Source organism: Marmota monax, unplaced genomic scaffold, assembly GCF_021218885.2.
Source record: "Marmota monax isolate L192 unplaced genomic scaffold, Marmota_monax_Labrador192_F-V1.1 WCK01_AAM20220418_F8-fsc00252, whole genome shotgun sequence".
NCBI classification, from domain to species: Eukaryota; Metazoa; Chordata; class Mammalia; order Rodentia; family Sciuridae; genus Marmota; species Marmota monax.
In genome coordinates this window covers 369,995-387,264 of record NW_026692478.1, presented here as the reverse complement: position 1 = coordinate 387,264, position 17,270 = coordinate 369,995, and the positions used below count along the sequence as shown (strand labels likewise).

At 36.4% G+C, this 17,270-nt stretch overlaps 1 protein-coding gene and 1 long non-coding RNA gene across 3 annotated transcripts; one reads left to right on the top strand and one right to left on the bottom strand.

The window, feature by feature from the left end:
- Positions 1-711: 711 nt before the first annotated feature.
- On the bottom strand, positions 712-3,571 carry LOC124091864 (uncharacterized). Its single transcript, XR_006851454.2, has 2 exons — positions 3,294-3,571; positions 712-1,100 (listed from the first exon to the last, which is right to left on the bottom strand). It is a non-coding gene; the product is annotated as an uncharacterized LOC124091864 (long non-coding RNA).
- Positions 3,572-3,715: 144 nt separating this feature from the next.
- Vdac3 (voltage dependent anion channel 3) lies at positions 3,716-16,902 on the top strand. Of its 2 annotated transcripts, none has more exons than XM_046443088.2 (9): positions 3,716-3,851; positions 6,584-6,652; positions 7,213-7,262; positions 10,474-10,626; positions 11,578-11,630; positions 12,948-13,175; positions 14,775-14,925; positions 15,739-15,796; positions 16,378-16,902. In XM_046443088.2, exons 2-9 carry the CDS (start codon positions 6,586-6,588, stop codon positions 16,467-16,469), a joined length of 852 nt encoding a protein of 283 aa, XP_046299044.1. In that variant the 5' UTR covers positions 3,716-3,851; positions 6,584-6,585; the 3' UTR covers positions 16,470-16,902. The 2 variants fall into 2 exon arrangements, with proteins under 2 accessions (XP_046299044.1, XP_058434882.1); XM_058578899.1 differs by lacking the exon at positions 3,716-3,851 and adding an exon at positions 3,973-4,130.
- Positions 16,903-17,270: the final 368 nt, after the last annotated feature.

Below are 17,270 nucleotides of genomic sequence, written 5' to 3'. Positions count from 1 at the left end.
GGCCCTTTAGGTTTAGCTTGACTTTTACCTTGTCTTCTTGCTCCCTCTTGTGGCCAAAAGTGGGCCAATCAGAAAGCCTAATGTAAATTCCAGGTATGTGTGATTCCAGAAACATTTCCCAATTTCTGGGGGAAATTCCCCAAGGAATAGCACTCTCCTTCTCATAAATCTAGGTACTTCCACACCTTATGAAAGTAAGTCAAACTTTTCTAATTATAAAAGAAATACATATTTCCAAATTTTAGAAATTTTGGAAAATACAGAAAAGGGTGAAGAAAATTAAAATAACTTATGCTCTGATTCAGCAAGAATAGTTACTGTGTGACTTTGGTAAATTTTCCCAATTTTCTTTTTTTTTCTATGCAGTTACATATACATATATACATGCAGCATTTATTTAATATGCAATGTTTCATCTATCATCAGCTCCATAATTAGTCATTACTTGTGCCCATATCTACTCTGTGAGCATCCTCTGCCAAGTTCCACTGTTTCCCCATTGGAGGTAGACACTGATGTTTATCACTCCCTTGCTTCTTCTTAAAATGAAATCACAACACACACACACACACACATACACACACACACTGATTATACTAGATATACCTTTGTTTATACCTTTGTTTCCTCCTTTTTTTTTTCCCCTTCCGCCAAGGCTTTCTCCTGGATAATCAAATATTATCAGGCATGATTGAATCATAACCCAGAATATAGATGTAGTATACTTTATTTAATGAATCTTCTAAATGTTAGCCATTTAGAGTCTTTTAAATTTTTTTGCAACTTTAAATTATTTAAGCAATTAATGATAAATCTGGGCATAAACATATGATCACTTCCTTGAGGTGAGTGGACTCTAAGGTTATGAAATAAGTCTTTGATTCTGCTCTCCCTCTGCTGTGGAAGCCATTCCCCTCTTGTCCATTACAACCATTACAAGAAGTCTTCAGTTTCCTCCCAGGTTCAAATAGGTGCTGGCACTGCTGTGTTCCTGTGCTCAGCTGCCTCCTTGTTATAAGGTGCCTTCTTCTCTTCAAAGATACCATCAGCATCAGTTCAGTAGGTAAGGGATCTTCAGGTCTCATCAGAATTTTGGAGTCCTTGAAAAGAAGCACATGGGCCCTTTTTATTTAAAGAAGGAAAATTAACACCATTGGCTTTAGAATCATATAGTATTCTTAACCCTTAGAGTCATTGAGCTATCAAAGCTTCACAATAGTACTTCTGTTCTCAGCTGTTTTTTAAAATTTCTGAGAATATATCTATGCTAACTTTATGGATTTTTCATTATAAAAGGCAACATAAGCAGATCAGCAAGTTATCTTGATGATCTGAGCAGGTGACCTGGATCCTGTGAACCCATTCATGGGGTGATACCATCTCTCTGGGCCTCTCAATCTGATGACTCTGCCACTTTGGGAAGTTTCTTCAAATATTACCTCTAAGCACAATGCCCTGTACACAGTAAATACTTAGCACATGTCTCTCAAAGGAAGGAGTCTGAAGTCCATTTCTACTCTAAAATTCTATAAAAATTCCATAGGTACAGAAGATTATGTTACTAGGATTTGTGAGAACCAACTGCAGTTTTGAGGTAGTGAAGGCCAGAGTGTTGATATGGTCACTCTTAATCTCGATCTAGCTAACTTGACAGGGAGCAAAGGAAGGATGCCTTTCTGCAGCAGTTGTCTTCTGGAATGGTTTCTTTTATTGCCTTCCTGCTTCACTTGTTGGAGAGAGAGCAGATCTCTCTGGATGACCTAGGACTGGTCATGTCAGGTCCTTTCAGAAGACAAAACTTTGAAAAACAGGAGACAAGGAAAGAATGCTGCTAAACTCCTAAAGTGCTCTTCTAATGCCTGCTGTACTTGACAAAGGTCAGGTCTGAGCCAAATAGGCAAATGAATAAATATGGGTTTTACTTGTACAGCTTTTAAACTTCTATTGCATATTAATTTTCATGTTATTAACTACTAAACATTTTCCATCTGCCAGGTAGATTATGAACTCTGAATACAACCTTTAATATCCATTATAATTTCATGAGGTACATATCATTTAGTTCTGTTTCATTGCTGTGGAAACAGATATAGAGAAGCTAAGTTGCTTGCCTAAGATCAGAGTTGACAGAGCTGGAACACAAATTCAGCCTCTTTTGACTCCAAAGTTCATTTTATTTAGGCTACCAAGTTATACTGCTCTGTTCTTATGACATTTATCACATTCTGTCTTATTCAGCAGATATCTGTCCAAGTCTTACCTTATGAGTCCCTTAGGGGCATTTAATTTACTTATCTCCCATTGACTGAAATGCCTTATGGCAGACAAGCAACAGTATTTGCCTATTGATTCAAGCATCAACCTGTATTGTATAATGATAAATCCAGACTTTATGATGTTGTTTTCTCCCTTTTATTTTAAAAATTTAAAAACTTACTGGAAAGTTTCAGGAAAATCTATCTATCTATCTATCTATCTTCTATCTAGATTCACCAATTGTTAACATTTTGTCACATTTGGTTTTTCTTTTTTTTCTAAACGATTTGAGAATTAGTTGCAGATATACTTTTAAATATTTCAGAATGTATCTCCTAAAAACAAGGTCACTTCTGCATAATCAAAACACATCATCCTCAAAACATTTTACATTGTTACAATACTAATATAATCTGCATTCAAATTTCTCCAATTGTACTAATAATGTTCTTCAAGAGCTATTTCTTATCCAGGGTCCACTTAGAATCACACATTGCTTTTAGTGTCATATCTTTCTTTTGTCTCCTTTGATGCAGAACAGCCCACTAGCTTCCAAAAACAAACAAACCAACCAAACCATGAAACCGATTTTTTTTTTTTTTGAGTAGACGTTCCCTCATTTTGGGTTTGTCTGATTCTTTCCTGATGAATAGGGACAATTACACAAGTTTGGCCAGAAAATTATCTTTTGTGTTCTTCTCTGCAACACATCGCCAGGCACATAACGTCATTCTCTACCATCCATGGTGAAGTTAAGTTTGGTTATTTAGTTAAGGGTGAATTTCTTGATGTGAAGGTACCCTTTTCTCTTGGTAAGCAGTCTATGGGCGATTCTTTGAAACCATAGCAATATCCTACCCAACCATCTATTGATTTTTTTTTTTGCCTGAATCAATTACTACTACAGTGGTTCCAAATTGCTGGTTTTATATTTATATAATCTCTCCTACACATTCATTACTTGGTATTCTCCTCTGAAGAGCTTTCCCTCCTCCATCTCCTCTCCCCCTCTTGAGTTATAATCTACTTCTACTTACCCTTTGGGGACCTATGTTTTCTCATCCTTAAGATGACGCAAGGGTGACATTCTTGTTACTCTGAGATGAAATTCCCAAAAAGATCTGCTAGACATCTACCAGAGAATGAGTATGGATGTCGTGCTCGCGGCAGTATCCATGCGGATACAGCAGGGTCCCCATCTCTACGTGCCTTCCCCGCGCCCCTCCATGGGAACTGTAGCTAGGTGCCTTCAGGCGTTCTCGCGAGAACGAGCCCCTACAGGGACAAAGCGAGGAGCCCTGGACTCCGCGGCACCACGTCAACCCTCGCTCCAGCCACCTGCGCGCTGGACCCTCCTGCGCACGCGCGCCCGAGAAGTCGGACAGTTGGTGCCCATCCACCCGGGCGGCTCCTCTCAGCGCCCAGACCCGAGGCGCGCGAGCGCGACAAGACACCACGGCGTAAACGCGCTCGGGGGCGTCAGGGGCGCGCAGGCGCCGCGGGGGGAGTGAGGCCGCGCAGGCGCGGACGGCGTTGGTTTGAAGAAGACCTTCAGCGTTGCCCAGGCGGAGCCGAGACAGGCCCTTAGGTTGGAGGTGAGGCGAGCTGAGGCCGCGTACCCGGAAGACCTGGGAAGGCCGGAGAGTGGGGGGACTTGATCCAAGGGAGATCGACGGAGGCGGGCCTAACAGAGGGCGGTGGAGGGAGACAGCGGTCTAACGGGGCGCTGGCCGGGCAGGCCGCAGAGGGCAGAGGGGACGCCGGCTCCTGCCAGGGACCTTGCTCCTTGGCCGCCTCAGGTGATGGAGCCGCAGCGAGCCGCGACCTTCCTACCACCCCGCGTGCGGACAGGACTTTGTAAGGCTAGAAAGGAGGTCGGTTTCTAGGGAAGTTGGGTCCTTGAACCCCAAACAACTCCCGCACCCTCGCCCTCACCTTTCTCTCTGGAATTGTTGACCAGCGGGGTCTTACACTGCTGGCCGAAGGGAGGATGCTGTCCGTGCAACTTAAAAAGCAGAAATGAGGAACAAAAGAGGGCTCTCTACTGACTGTCAAGTTTGTGGTTGTGTAAAGCAATATTATCTAGTTAACGCCTTTTTAAAAATTCCAGTCTGCGTCTAATGCAACCTCGGTACACGGTGCATGTCTACGAAATACATTTTGTAGAGCTAATAGAAATATGTGGTTATAGCTTTACTCTCCAGTAACAGGAAATCTCCCTGACTTCTTGCTTTTTGCTTGATCATACCAGCATTGCATTTCCCGTCAGAATCATGGACCTGAAAAATAATATTAAATTAGGCAGAATTGAGATCAGTAAACTAAATCAGCTACTTGACTTTTGCAAACTATCTGATACTGTTTTTGAAAAATAACAAAATGAAAAAGATTATAACTAGTACCTAGAGGAATATATATGGGTGCTTGTGAATATTTCAGTGTATCTTTTCTCTTGTCACTAAGAAAAACTGAAAGCTTTAGACATTTCTATTTGAATATATAATTCCTGCATTTCTATACTTATCTCCCAAAATACAGGCTTCTGGCAAAATTTCAACGAATGAATACTAACATCGATTGTGATCATAATACGAAGTTAGAATTGAGAATATGTAAAAGTCTTGAATTGATTATTGAAATATAAGGGACTGAATTATAAAATAATTGCTCTGGAAGTGAACTATGAAACTCTGTAGCTTAGAGCACAGTTTTATTCTGGTTTGAGTCAACATATCCATACCACTCTTTTACCTTTACTACATTCTTTCCTCTTTGCTTTGTAATTTGGTGGTGGGGGGGAATTGAACTTGGGGCCTCCTGCATGCCAGGCTAGCATTCCACCACTGAGCTACATTGCTAGCTTATATTCCTCTAAACTTTCTATATGGTTTTATATATATTGTACATGAAATTATGCATGTATGTATATAAAATACTCTGTCCTCTTAACTTTATATCATAGTGTCTGTTATATTTACAGGTTTAGATTAAGGAACAAACTTTAATGAATTCTCAGTTAAGAAGTGCATGAGGACTGGGGCTGTAGTTCAGTGGTAGAGCACTTGCCTATTCAGTGTGAGGCACTGGGTTCCATCCTCAGCACCATACAAAAATAAACAAATAATAAAGCTATTGTGTCCAACTATAACTAAAAAAATGTTTTTTAAGTTCCTCCTTAAAAAAATGTAGTACATGAAGCACTTCAAGTATGATGGTCAAGTATGATGGCATAATTAGAAACTTAGCAGAAGTTCAGATTAAGAGCTAGACTAAATATAAATAGCTGGACTAAATATAAATAATGCATAAATAAATAGTTTGAATGCCTAGATGATTCAGGTGTAGTAATTGTAAGTGCTAGCTGAAACTCTGGATTTTTCTGGTATAATAAAAGTGTGCTCATGGAACTGGTTAAAGTGGTTCTGTAATTGATTAGACATGGCTTTTGAGTCTGTGAGATGCACACAGCAGAACCTGCTGCAGGAAAGAACTTCCATTATAGAAAAAGGGCAAAGGAATTGTGTTGGTAGCTATGGCGAATTTGATGTGAAGGTCATGTTGGCAGTGGACAAGTTGGGGCAAGATGTAAAGTCAAGGCAGCTTAGGTTTTCAAAGTTATAACTGCAGAGTTTACATCAACTTTGGTAAACAGATTACTGAAGGTAGAATTTATCCTATTTTAGTTAATGATAAAATTATAAACTTTAAGAAGAGCTTTGAAAAAGACCATATTCTGGATGAATACATTTCAATTAGTATGGTAGCTTTTATTTTAAGGCTTCTTTTAAGCCTTGTTTCAGAGAAGCAAAATGTTAATCCTGAGGATTTTTTCCTGTGTGTGTGTGGTGCTGGGGATTGAACCCAGGACTTTGAGCATGTGTGCCATCACTGAACTATATCCCTAGCCCCAACTCTGAAGGTTTTGGTTACATATATTGTTACAGTTCCATAAAAATTTTACCTTGTGGCTGTACGCAGCTCATTGGCTATATAAAGTCCAGTAAAGCTTTTTCTGAAGTAAGTTTTGAAGGTTTTGTTTTGTTTTTAGAAGAGTATCATTTAACAGAACACCCCCCTTCAGCCTGTGAGAACTTTCTTTTCTTTGAAATGTAGTCAGAAAGATAACTTCTGACTCTCATGAGAAAACCTTTTATTTTCTAGTGTTCTGGAGAGCTCTTTTTTTAAGGAGCAGAATGCCTTTTCTTAACTTTGACATTAATGATGCAAAGGAAGAAAAAAACTATGCCTCACAGGAGGAAAGAGTAGAACAACTTTAGGTGAATACATACTAAATGATTACTCCTTTGTTCTCATCTTTCTTTATAAGATATGTGTAACACACCAACTTACTGTGACCTAGGAAAGGCTGCCAAGGATGTCTTCAACAAGGGATATGGTAAGGATATACTATTATAAATCTCCAGGTTTGAGTAAGGGTTAGTGTTGAATAGCTACTGTGTGTACAATAATGTGTTAGTAAAATAATGGTAAGCCAACATTAATTTACTTTACAAACTTTAAGGGGATAGCTATTAACAGGCTATTAGACTTCATTCTTTAGAGATAGAGTTCCTTAAAGCATTTATTTTTAGGTTTTAAAATTTTTGGCTGTGCACATTTAATTTTTTCCTGATAATATTAATTGTATATTTCAACTTGTATATATATATATATATTAGCATAGTATTTTCCAGTAATTTTGTTTCTTAGAATAGAAAATATTCCTTTCATTCATTTGTTCTTTAATTTATATTTTAAAAGTATGTCTTTATTCATTTTGAGGGTCTTAAAAATTATACTTATTTCATTGTAATGCAGTTTCTTCTGGAATACTCACCTAATGAGAATACCATGTATTTTCCATATGGAAAGTATTCTGTGCTATTTTCATAATTTCTGAGTGAAAAAAAATGGTGTGTCACATTTTGTATATTTTGTTTTTGTTTGTGTATCTAGGGTTTGGCATGGTCAAAATAGATCTGAGAACCAAATCTTGTAGTGGAGTGGTGAGTAGCTATTATATTTTGAATAGATGTAGCATAATTAACTTAAAAGGAACTTGCTTAAAAATAATTATTAATCTAGTTAAGTGGATTGGCATACTTTTGGAACTGTGCTCTTTCTTACAGTTTTGTTCTGCTCTTGATTTCACTAACTCAGCCAGTGAAACCTATAGACAATCAGATTGAATGTGGCAGAGATACTTGTATTTGTCATAATGAGAATATTCTCCATCATACTCTTAGAAGATAGAGAATATGTATTTTTGACTCATATCATATCTTTGCATTCATGAAAATATATTACCAAAAACTTTATTGCCATTATAATGGGTTCATGTATGTTTTTTAATTAATTTCAATTTCTGTCTCTTCATGATTAGTTAAAACAAAATGTAGAAATAAAAGTATTTCTACATGTATGCACATCAGTAATTAATTCTTTAATTTTTAACTGATGATGTTCTTAACTTCCAGTCTTGTTCTCTCCCTTTCTTTTTTTTTTTTCCTGGTGGTGCTGGGGATTCAGTTTTGAGGATTCAATTGTCTCATGCTAGACAAGCATTATACTACTGAGCTATGTCCCCAGCCCCAACTTGTCCTTTTTTCCCCTGGAAGTAAGAATATAGTAAAGGATGTATTGACATATTTTCAAAGCATCATTAACCAAAGTTTTTATTCAGGAAATCTCAGCAAATAGGTTAACTTTTTATTAACTTCATTCTCTGATTTCTCCTCATGAGCTTCATCTTTTGTTTGTATTTACTTATTTGAACCCATGCAAAGTTTATTTCTGGAAATAAAGATTTAATTAGAAGGACAGAAGCGTGTGGAATTCCTGTATATTTTCTGTTGGACTCTGTATAATTTTTGGTTTGTCACTGTCATTCTTTTTCTGGGATTCTGTAGCATAAATAAATATACATATTCACCTGCCCTACTGATATTGGCATATTGTATGTATGGCTATGTGAAAATAGAAAAATCATACATGTTTTGAGTAGGTTTTGGAATTTGTGCAAGTTATGTTTGTGTTGTGAATGTTATCAACTAAATTTTATCTCCCCTTTCATGCTGCTGTGGTGTGATTATATTCATTCAGATGGTAAGGAAAAAAGCTTATTTGTTTTTATGGTTGCTTTTGGTCTTGGGACTTGAAATTTAGGATAAATTTCATTCACTGTTTCTTAGATTGTATCTGCATATTTTTATCATACAGCATCTATTTAACAGTGACATTTTTGTTCTGTTGCTTACTAACATGTAATATAGAGCTGTGGATGTTATATGCATGTTATAAATATATTTTTCACTTATTTGACCTAAGTATGAAATTAGACTGAAGCAGTTGTGGGTATGGAGTTCAACTTAGAACAATCTAGTCTTCTCTGAGATTTTTACCTCTAGAGGTTTAGTTTCTTGACAGAGCTTCAAACTAAGAAAAGTTGACAGTAAGAAGGAAGACATGTAGACTATATCACTTTAATTTTATTCATAAAATTTTTCTAACACCAAAATTAATATCTGTGTTTGCTATGCTTGACAAATTTATGAAAATGTAAAAATACTAAAACAAAACAATTGTCACATTAAAGAATTACATGGACTGTTAAACATGACTAATATTTTATTGCTTTTTTTCTAAGGCCTTGCTCTAAATGTGCAGCATGATAGTCTCTTTGAAAGCTTTCTGTGTGGTGCTGATAAACAGATCACAGTTTCCCAGTTGTTTCATCTGCCTGTGGAACTCGAGTTAGGGGGCAGGGTTTTGTTAAAGGGAGGATTCATATTGCAGGCAGTGAAACAGAACTGGTCAGGGTTGGCAGCATTTCAGAAATGCTCCTTGCAAACAGGACCAATCAGAATGTTTTTTTCTTGACAGTTGTAGATTGTCAGTGACAGGTGTTGACTGTTTGCATGCCCCTAGAAGGAGGTCTATTTCTAATTGCTTATTGTCATATGACTGAAAGGATACTTAAATTGGGAGGAGGATATACTTAAGGCATTCATAGTAGCTGTTGGTAGAAAGCAACTTTATAAGGTAACAGGATGGAGAAGAAGGAAAGAGGGATAAATTGTAGCATTCTACTTTATTGTGAAAAATAGGTAGATAATTTCAAGTATTGAAATTGTTTATGTTGAAAGTTTTGCGGATAGTGTTGTAGACAAAAGCAGTTAATGTTTTCACAACATTGTGAACATACTTAATACTTCACGTTAACGTGTAGGCTGTACACTTGAAAACTGTTAAAATGCTAAATTTTATGTTAAATGTATTTTTCCACAATAAAAATACATTAGAAAAAGTAATAGGCTGGGGGTTTAGCTCAGTGTTAGAGTGCTTGCCTAACCATGCACAAAGCCCTGGGTTTGATTACTAGTGCTGCAAAAATCAAACAAAAAACCAAAGCACTGATTCTATTAATGGGGAGGGGTAGTGCTTTGGGCTTTTTAAGGACCTCTAGATTTAATTAGTAGTTTGAAAGGCATTACAGAGAACTGATGATGTTTTTTAGACCATGAAAGTAAAATGTTTAAGATTCAATAATTTTGTCTTTTGGCATTTATTTTTAGTAAAGATATATTTCTTAAGGAGAGAATTATTTTTATTGTTTGCTTGTTTATTTATTTATTTTGACACTAGGGTTTAAACCCAGGGGTACTTTACCCCTGAGCTACATCTCCAGCTTTTTAAAAAATTTTTATTATAATTACTTTATTTTATTTGTTTATTTTTATACAGAACTAAGGATCGAACCCAGTGCCTCACACATGCCAGGCAAGCAGTCTGCAACTGAGCTACAGCCCAAACCTCCATCTCTTTTTATTTTTTTATTTTGAGATAGGGTTTTTCAAAAAGTTGCGTAGGGCCTCACTGAGTTTGCTGAGGATGGCTTCAAACTTGTAATCTTCCTGCCTCAGGCTCCTGAGTCACTGGTATTACAGGAGTGTGCCACCCACACACAGCTTGAAGGAGAGACTTTAAGGTGCCCATTTAGGAAGAGTATATAGAACATTAAATATCAAAAAAGAAAGATGATTAATTAAGATATATATTAAGAGAGGAAAAGCAGAAGGAAAGCAGGATTGCTATAAATTAGGGCACTGGTATAAAAGTAAATTGTATTAGTTTCTGATGCATTGAACTCTGCTTTCTGAAATTAATGTTTTCTCTTGGATGAGATAATTTTAAAGTAATTATCTTTTTGTTTATCAGGAATTTTCTACTTCGGGTCATGCTTATACTGATACAGGGAAAGCGTCGGGCAACCTAGAGACCAAATATAAGGTCTGTAACTATGGACTTACCTTCACCCAAAAATGGAACACAGATAATACTCTTGGGACAGAAATCTCTTTGGAGAATAAGGTAAGAGAAAGCATTAGAAGTTATTTGTAGGTTCAGTTTCTCTTGAAGATTGAATGATGAACAAACCCCAAATATAATCTGAATGAGGTCTTACACCATATCTAATAGCTGTATTTTTTCTATGCATGTTTTTTTTTTTGGTATGTCTTACATTTCTAGAAATAAGGCTTTGTTTGTGAGTCCTATGATTATTACATAACATCTTTTCTGATCAGTTCTGATTATTTTGTTATATAGTTGAACTTTTTCTGAGTAGAATAAACTATTTGCAGTAGTTTAGTTTTGTAATCATTGTAAAATTGGCTCCACAAAAAAATGTTTCTAAAATTCTTTAACATTTTCAAGGAGAAATATCAGTAGACATTTGTCAAGTGCCCACTATGTACAGGGCACTGTTTTTAAAAGTATATTTGTATGCACGTTGTCATATAAACAGATTACAGCTGAATAAATTATTTAAGTTGACTTGTTATATCATTATAGTAACTTCAAGAGAATGTAGCAAGATTATTTTGTTGTATTGGAATTTATTAGTTTTGTTCTATAATTTATGTTATTTGCCTTAATAGGATTTGGCCTATACATTTTAACCTCCTTTTTTGAGATGGGGTCTCACGATGTTGGCCGAGCTGGCTTTGAATTCCTGGGCTTAAGGGATCCTCCTGCCTCAGCCTCCGAAATAGCTGGGACTACAAGTACCTGCCCAGTTGGCTCAGCTTATAACCTGTTTTTTGATGGGAGAACCATGCGGAAGGCTAGGGGTGAGGGACGAGGAATAAGGGGACAGGGAAGGATGGGAGGTAATTTATTATATAATTTAATATCTGGCTTTCTTTAATGACTTCCTATTTTTGTTAAAGAGGAAGTTAAAGGAAACTTAAAAATTGGCTCTTTGAGTCAAATAAAGTATTAAAAATTACTAATTGTTCATTTAAAATCTTTGTTTTTCAGTTGGCTGACGGGTTGAAACTGACTCTTGATACCATATTTGTACCGAACACAGGGTAATTATCTAAACCCTATTTTATGAACTGTTTTTGAAGCCTTAAAGGTTTAGAAGGGAGTTGCGATGAAAGTTTAGAGGCAGAGAGAAATTAGGAGGCTCCTGTTAAGAATACTAGAGATCTTGTGTATAAAAAGATAAAGAAAGATCCTTGAAGTAGGATAGCATTTTCATTTGAAAATTGAACAGATGAACAAAAATATATGTATCTATTCCAGAGAGGCATATTGTAGAAAAAAGTTTGGGAGCTAGAAGGGTCTAAGACCATAGGTATATCTTAAGCTGTTCTAAAGATTGATGGGTATGGTATTCTTCTGAGAAGTTAATTTCTGAAGCAAATAATCTTCAGAAGATAATATAATTTATGGACTCTAAAACACCATAATGAATAGTTTTGCTACTGACTTGATTTCTTAGCATACTCTGTAAAGAATGTGGATGTGTTATTTCCTCTAAGTTGGTTCCCAGCTATCTGAAGGACAAAGGTGCTGCATAAATGGAAAGTAGAATTTCTTCTCAGTTGTAACTAGTATCTTTCCTGTTACATGCTTAGTTACCTTTAGGACTAATATTCTCATCAGAGATTTGAATGGAATAGGACATGGATTATTAAGAACTAATTTTGTCTGTTCAGTACTATTCTTCAAAATAATACATTTCTTTCCATGATAAGTTAATTATGTGTATTGGGTGTTACTTTTGTGGCATTTGCCAACTTATAAAGAGATTTAGTTCTCATATGTCTGTATACCTACATCTCCAGTATTAATTTGGCACTGAAAAATTTTATTCCTTTTTTAATAAAGTTTTAATTGACATTTTACATGTTTTATGGGTATTGTGTGGTGTTTTGATATTTGTATACATTGTGTAATGTTCAAGTCATAATAAACGCCTCTGAACATTTATCATTTCATGGTGAAAACATCAAATCCTTTTTTCTTTTTTGAATTATATATAGTACATTATCTTTATCTATAGTAACCATACTGTGCAATAGAATGCCAAAGTTTAATATTTCTCATATAACTTAGAATCTGTTGACCAATCTTTCCCCTTATAGTTTTATTTATGCCTTTATAAAATTAATCATGAAGATATCCTGTTATTTGAACTTGCAGGGAAGAATAGATAATAATAGTGTGTACATTTCTAATATTAGTAAACTTACATTTGTAGAGCTAAGAAATCTGAAACATTTTTACCATCCTTATTCCATCTACCAAAACAGTATTTACTTTGGGAGAGAGACGGTCTTAACTCTAAAGATTCCTGCATAATAGTTGAAACTTATGTTGTTCTCATTTGTTTTTTACAGAAAGAAGAGTGGGAAATTGAAGGCCTCCTATAAACGGGATTGTTTCAGTGTTGGCAGTAATGTTGATATAGATTTTTCTGGGCCAACCATTTATGGCTGGGCTGTATTGGCTTTTGAAGGTTGGCTTGCTGGCTATCAGATGAGTTTTGACACAGCTAAATCCAAACTGTCTCAGAATAATTTCGCCCTGGGTTATAAGGCTGCAGACTTCCAATTGCACACTCATGTGTGAGTATTTATAAATTGATTCTTCTTTAGTACCAGTGCATTTGCCCCCCAAAAGGTGATAGTTAGTATATTGAGAAGATTAGAAGTGATAGTAATATGCCGTGGAGGATACCCAGCCTTGCTGTGTTTTCATTGTCAGAAGAACACTGTCAGGAGGCCAGTGAACTTAGTGCATATTGCTGCACTACTGGTAGTTACTGGCTTCTCAGCCTTTACCCCAAGCTTTATTAAGCTCTAGAAACTGTAGGAGAACCACTACTTAAGAGACAACCCAGAACATGGGTTATCCTCTGGGTATAAAAAATCTTTTGGAGAGTTCTGCTTCTTCCTCTGCTACCCTGCTATCTATGCTATCTGGGCCATATCTGGAAACTGGTCTGTTTGGATTACTAAGAACATCTTCTGTTCTTCTATATTGATTGGAGCATCCTCAGTAATTCTATGGAGGTTTTCAGGTATCCTTGGTCAGAACTGCTTCTCCTATTACATTCAGAAGTAATAGAAGTCCTCAGAGCTGTCCTGGGATTCAGTTGTGTAGCCTGCACTCTGTTGGCTGAATGAATCTGTACTTGTATTTTAAGTCTTGGCCAACTGAATATTGTACTGTACCAGGACATAAAAGAAAAGGGTGATCCAGGCATGGTGGCAAACACCTGTAATCCCAGTGCCCTGGGAGGCTGAGACAGGAGGATCATGAGTTCAAAGCCAGCCTCAGCAAAAGCAAGGTGCTAAGCAACTCAGTGAGACCCTGTCTCTAAATAAAATACAAAATAGGGCTGGGGATGTGGCTCAATGGTTGAGTGCCCCTGAGTTCAATCCCTGGTACCAAAAGAAGATAAAAGGGTAAGATAAGTGTTTTTGAAGTATTACAGATTGCTCTCCACTAGATACTCTTATTCACTTATGATGGCTAAACAGAGTCAAACAGTGATATAGATAGGCATTGATACTGGTAAAATGGGAAACATGAAAGCTCATCTGTGATGCTTTAAATCTATAATTGAGGTGCTTCTCTGGTGCCCCCTCGATATCTTAGGGATATGTTTTCTCACTCTAGGGCTATGTTTTAAATAACATCCAGATTTGGCTTTCCCATATTTCTGCTTTTTTAAAATTTTCATAATCTTTATTGAACTCTACTTTGAAGTTTCTAAATTTTATGAACATCCCAAAGATCATATTTACCTGCCTTTGTGCATAATTGAATCAATCTAAGAAACTTACATTATAGCTGGGTGTGGTGGCGAATATCTGTAATCCCAGCAACTAAGTAGTCTAAGGAGGAGGATCACAAGTTTGAGGCCAGCCTCAGCAATGTAGGGAGACCCTCTCTCAAAATAAACAATAGAAAGGACTAGAGATGTAGCTCAGTGATGGAGCAATAAATGAATCAAATGTTATTGTGTTCTAGTTAGGTGATTATAAATTGCACAGCTGGATTAAGTTCCTTGTTTAATGGTCATTTATGTTAGAAATTTGCAGAAATCTTTAGTTGCAAAATGGAATCTATATTTAGATACTCTTAGAATTTGTTTCCATGTCATAATAATGAATGGTACAAACTAATATTTATGACTTTTTCTTATGCTATGAAAACAGGAATGATGGCACTGAATTTGGAGGTTCTATCTACCAGAAAGTTAATGAGAAGATTGAAACGTCAATAAACCTTGCATGGACAGCTGGTAGCAACAATACCCGTTTTGGCATTGCTGCTAAATATAAGCTGGATTGTAGAACTTCTCTATCTGTAAGAATGTGCTACTAGTTTGGATCTGCTCTTATGTTTTCATCTCAACTATAATTGAATGTTGTGATATGATTGTAGTTTGGGCATTCTTTATTAATTTTAATGAGATAGCTCATTGTGTAGTAAAAAGATAATTGTGCCTGGGGGTAGGAATTATGGATTCTACTCCTAGCTCTTCCTCTGTTTGGCTATTGTCTGACCTTCTGAAGTAGTTTGATCTCTTTGGCCTTAGCAATTTCTTATCTGTAAACTCATGGGATAGGATTACTATTCTTGTTGTTATTGGTAGTTCTTAATAATAGTAAATCTACTCTTAGATTTCAGGGACTTAATGCTTAGGCTTTCCATATACTATTTCATTTAATCCTCACTACTGTATGTGATGAGTAGTGTATCTTTATCTCTGATTTATAAATGAGAAAAATGGTCTAGAAAGGTCAAAGTCACAGTTTGTGGCAGTGTCAAGATTTGAACCCATATCTGATTTTCTGTCAGCAGAGTTCATGTTATAACCACTGTCAGGTTGTAAACTAGCATTTCAAAGAATTCAGTTCATAGGCATATACTGTGCATTAAAAGAAATTTGCTCAGGGCCTTTAAGCACACATTCTCAAAGTTGCCACTATTCCTCCCAGCCCTATTGACTTCTTAAAAGGCTAATCTTTTTATTTATACAATTTTCAGTTTTACTAATTCTAGTTTGGCTCCAAAGTGCTTTTAGTTTTGGAAACCTGATGCATGAAGTAGTGGTTGTATTGGCTACATATTGTGAAATTGATTGTCTTCTGTTTTTATTCCATCTCTTAATCTTAGGCTAAAGTAAACAATGCCAGCTTGATTGGACTGGGTTATACTCAGACCCTTCGACCAGGTATGTAAAAGAATTAATAACAGAGGTGTTCAGGTAGAAGGTGAAAAAGGAACCACAAGAATAATCTATAGAAAGACATCCTACAGGGCTGGGATTGTGGTTCAGCAGTAGAGCGCTCGCCTAACATGTGCAAGGCACTGGGTTCAATCCTCAGCGCCACATTAAAATAAATAAATAAAGGTATTGTGTCCACCTACAACTAAAAGAAATCTATTAAAGAAAAAGAAAGATAGCCTATAATCATTGTAGGTTGATTTCAGACCATTTTATAACATTTGATCAAGTACTTTCAGATCAAATACTTTCACATAGAAATAGTTTATTTCTAATTATAATTTGGTCACTCTGGCTTTTTAGTTCGGTTGATCACTCATTGTTTGTAACCCTGAACTCCAAATAAAAGTTTGCTGTGATCATGCTTTACGCATGTCAGATTAGAGGATAATGGATAACCCTATTCCAATTTAGTACAGCTTATACCCAGCTTATAATTCATGCAATTGACTGTCCATTAGTTCTAGAAAACTTAGATCTGATTGTAATGTTGGCAATAACCGACTGTGGTGTTTTCTTCTTCCTAGGAGTCAAACTGACCCTGTCAGCTTTAATCGATGGAAAGAACTTCAGTGCAGGAGGGCACAAGGTTGGGTTGGGATTTGAACTGGAAGCTTAATGTGGTTTTGAGTAAAGCATCAGATTTGTTCTTGGAAGTGAAGAGAAATGAACCCACTATGTTTTGGCCTTAAAATTCTTCTGTGAAATTTCAAAAGTGTGAACTTTTTATTCTTCCAAAGAATTGTAAATCTCCCCACACTGAAGTCTAGAGATTGCAAGTCCATCCTAAGGGAGGTTCTTGAAGGCATGCCTGGAAGTTGTCATGTTTGTGCCACATTTCAGTTGAGTTCTGCAGTGTTAATTTAAATTTGTTCCTCAGCGACAGTGTAGTGTCATGTAAAAGGAAATGACCTGATCCTCAAGTTTGTACATCACGTCCTGCATGTACCATACCACTTTTTCATGATGTTTTAATATATTGGTCTCTGTGCTATAGTGGAATCTTTGGTTTTGCATCAGAGTAAAATAAAATAAACCCATCACACTTGGAACACGATTGCTTATCTGATTTGCTAGTGGTGGTTTTCTTGTATTTGATGTGGTCTTTTCAAAAATACTTTCATAGATGGGATATGTATCCAAAGTGGTATTTCTAAAACGCTGTTGCCTATCCTTTCTACTTTCATTACCCTCACACTTTCATTGCTTGGGCTGAAGGATGAAAAGGTAGGTTTTGTTCTTCTGGGGAGAAATACATCTGTTGAGGTACTTGCTTTCTCTTATGGTGTGACAGGGTAGTGTCATGATAGTAGTTTCATAAGTCTCCTGATAAAGAGGGAGGGTGTGATTTGGTGAAAAGATGGAGCAAAGAAAAGAGTACAATTTTGGGAAATATCGGATGGGAAGTGATACTGGTAGA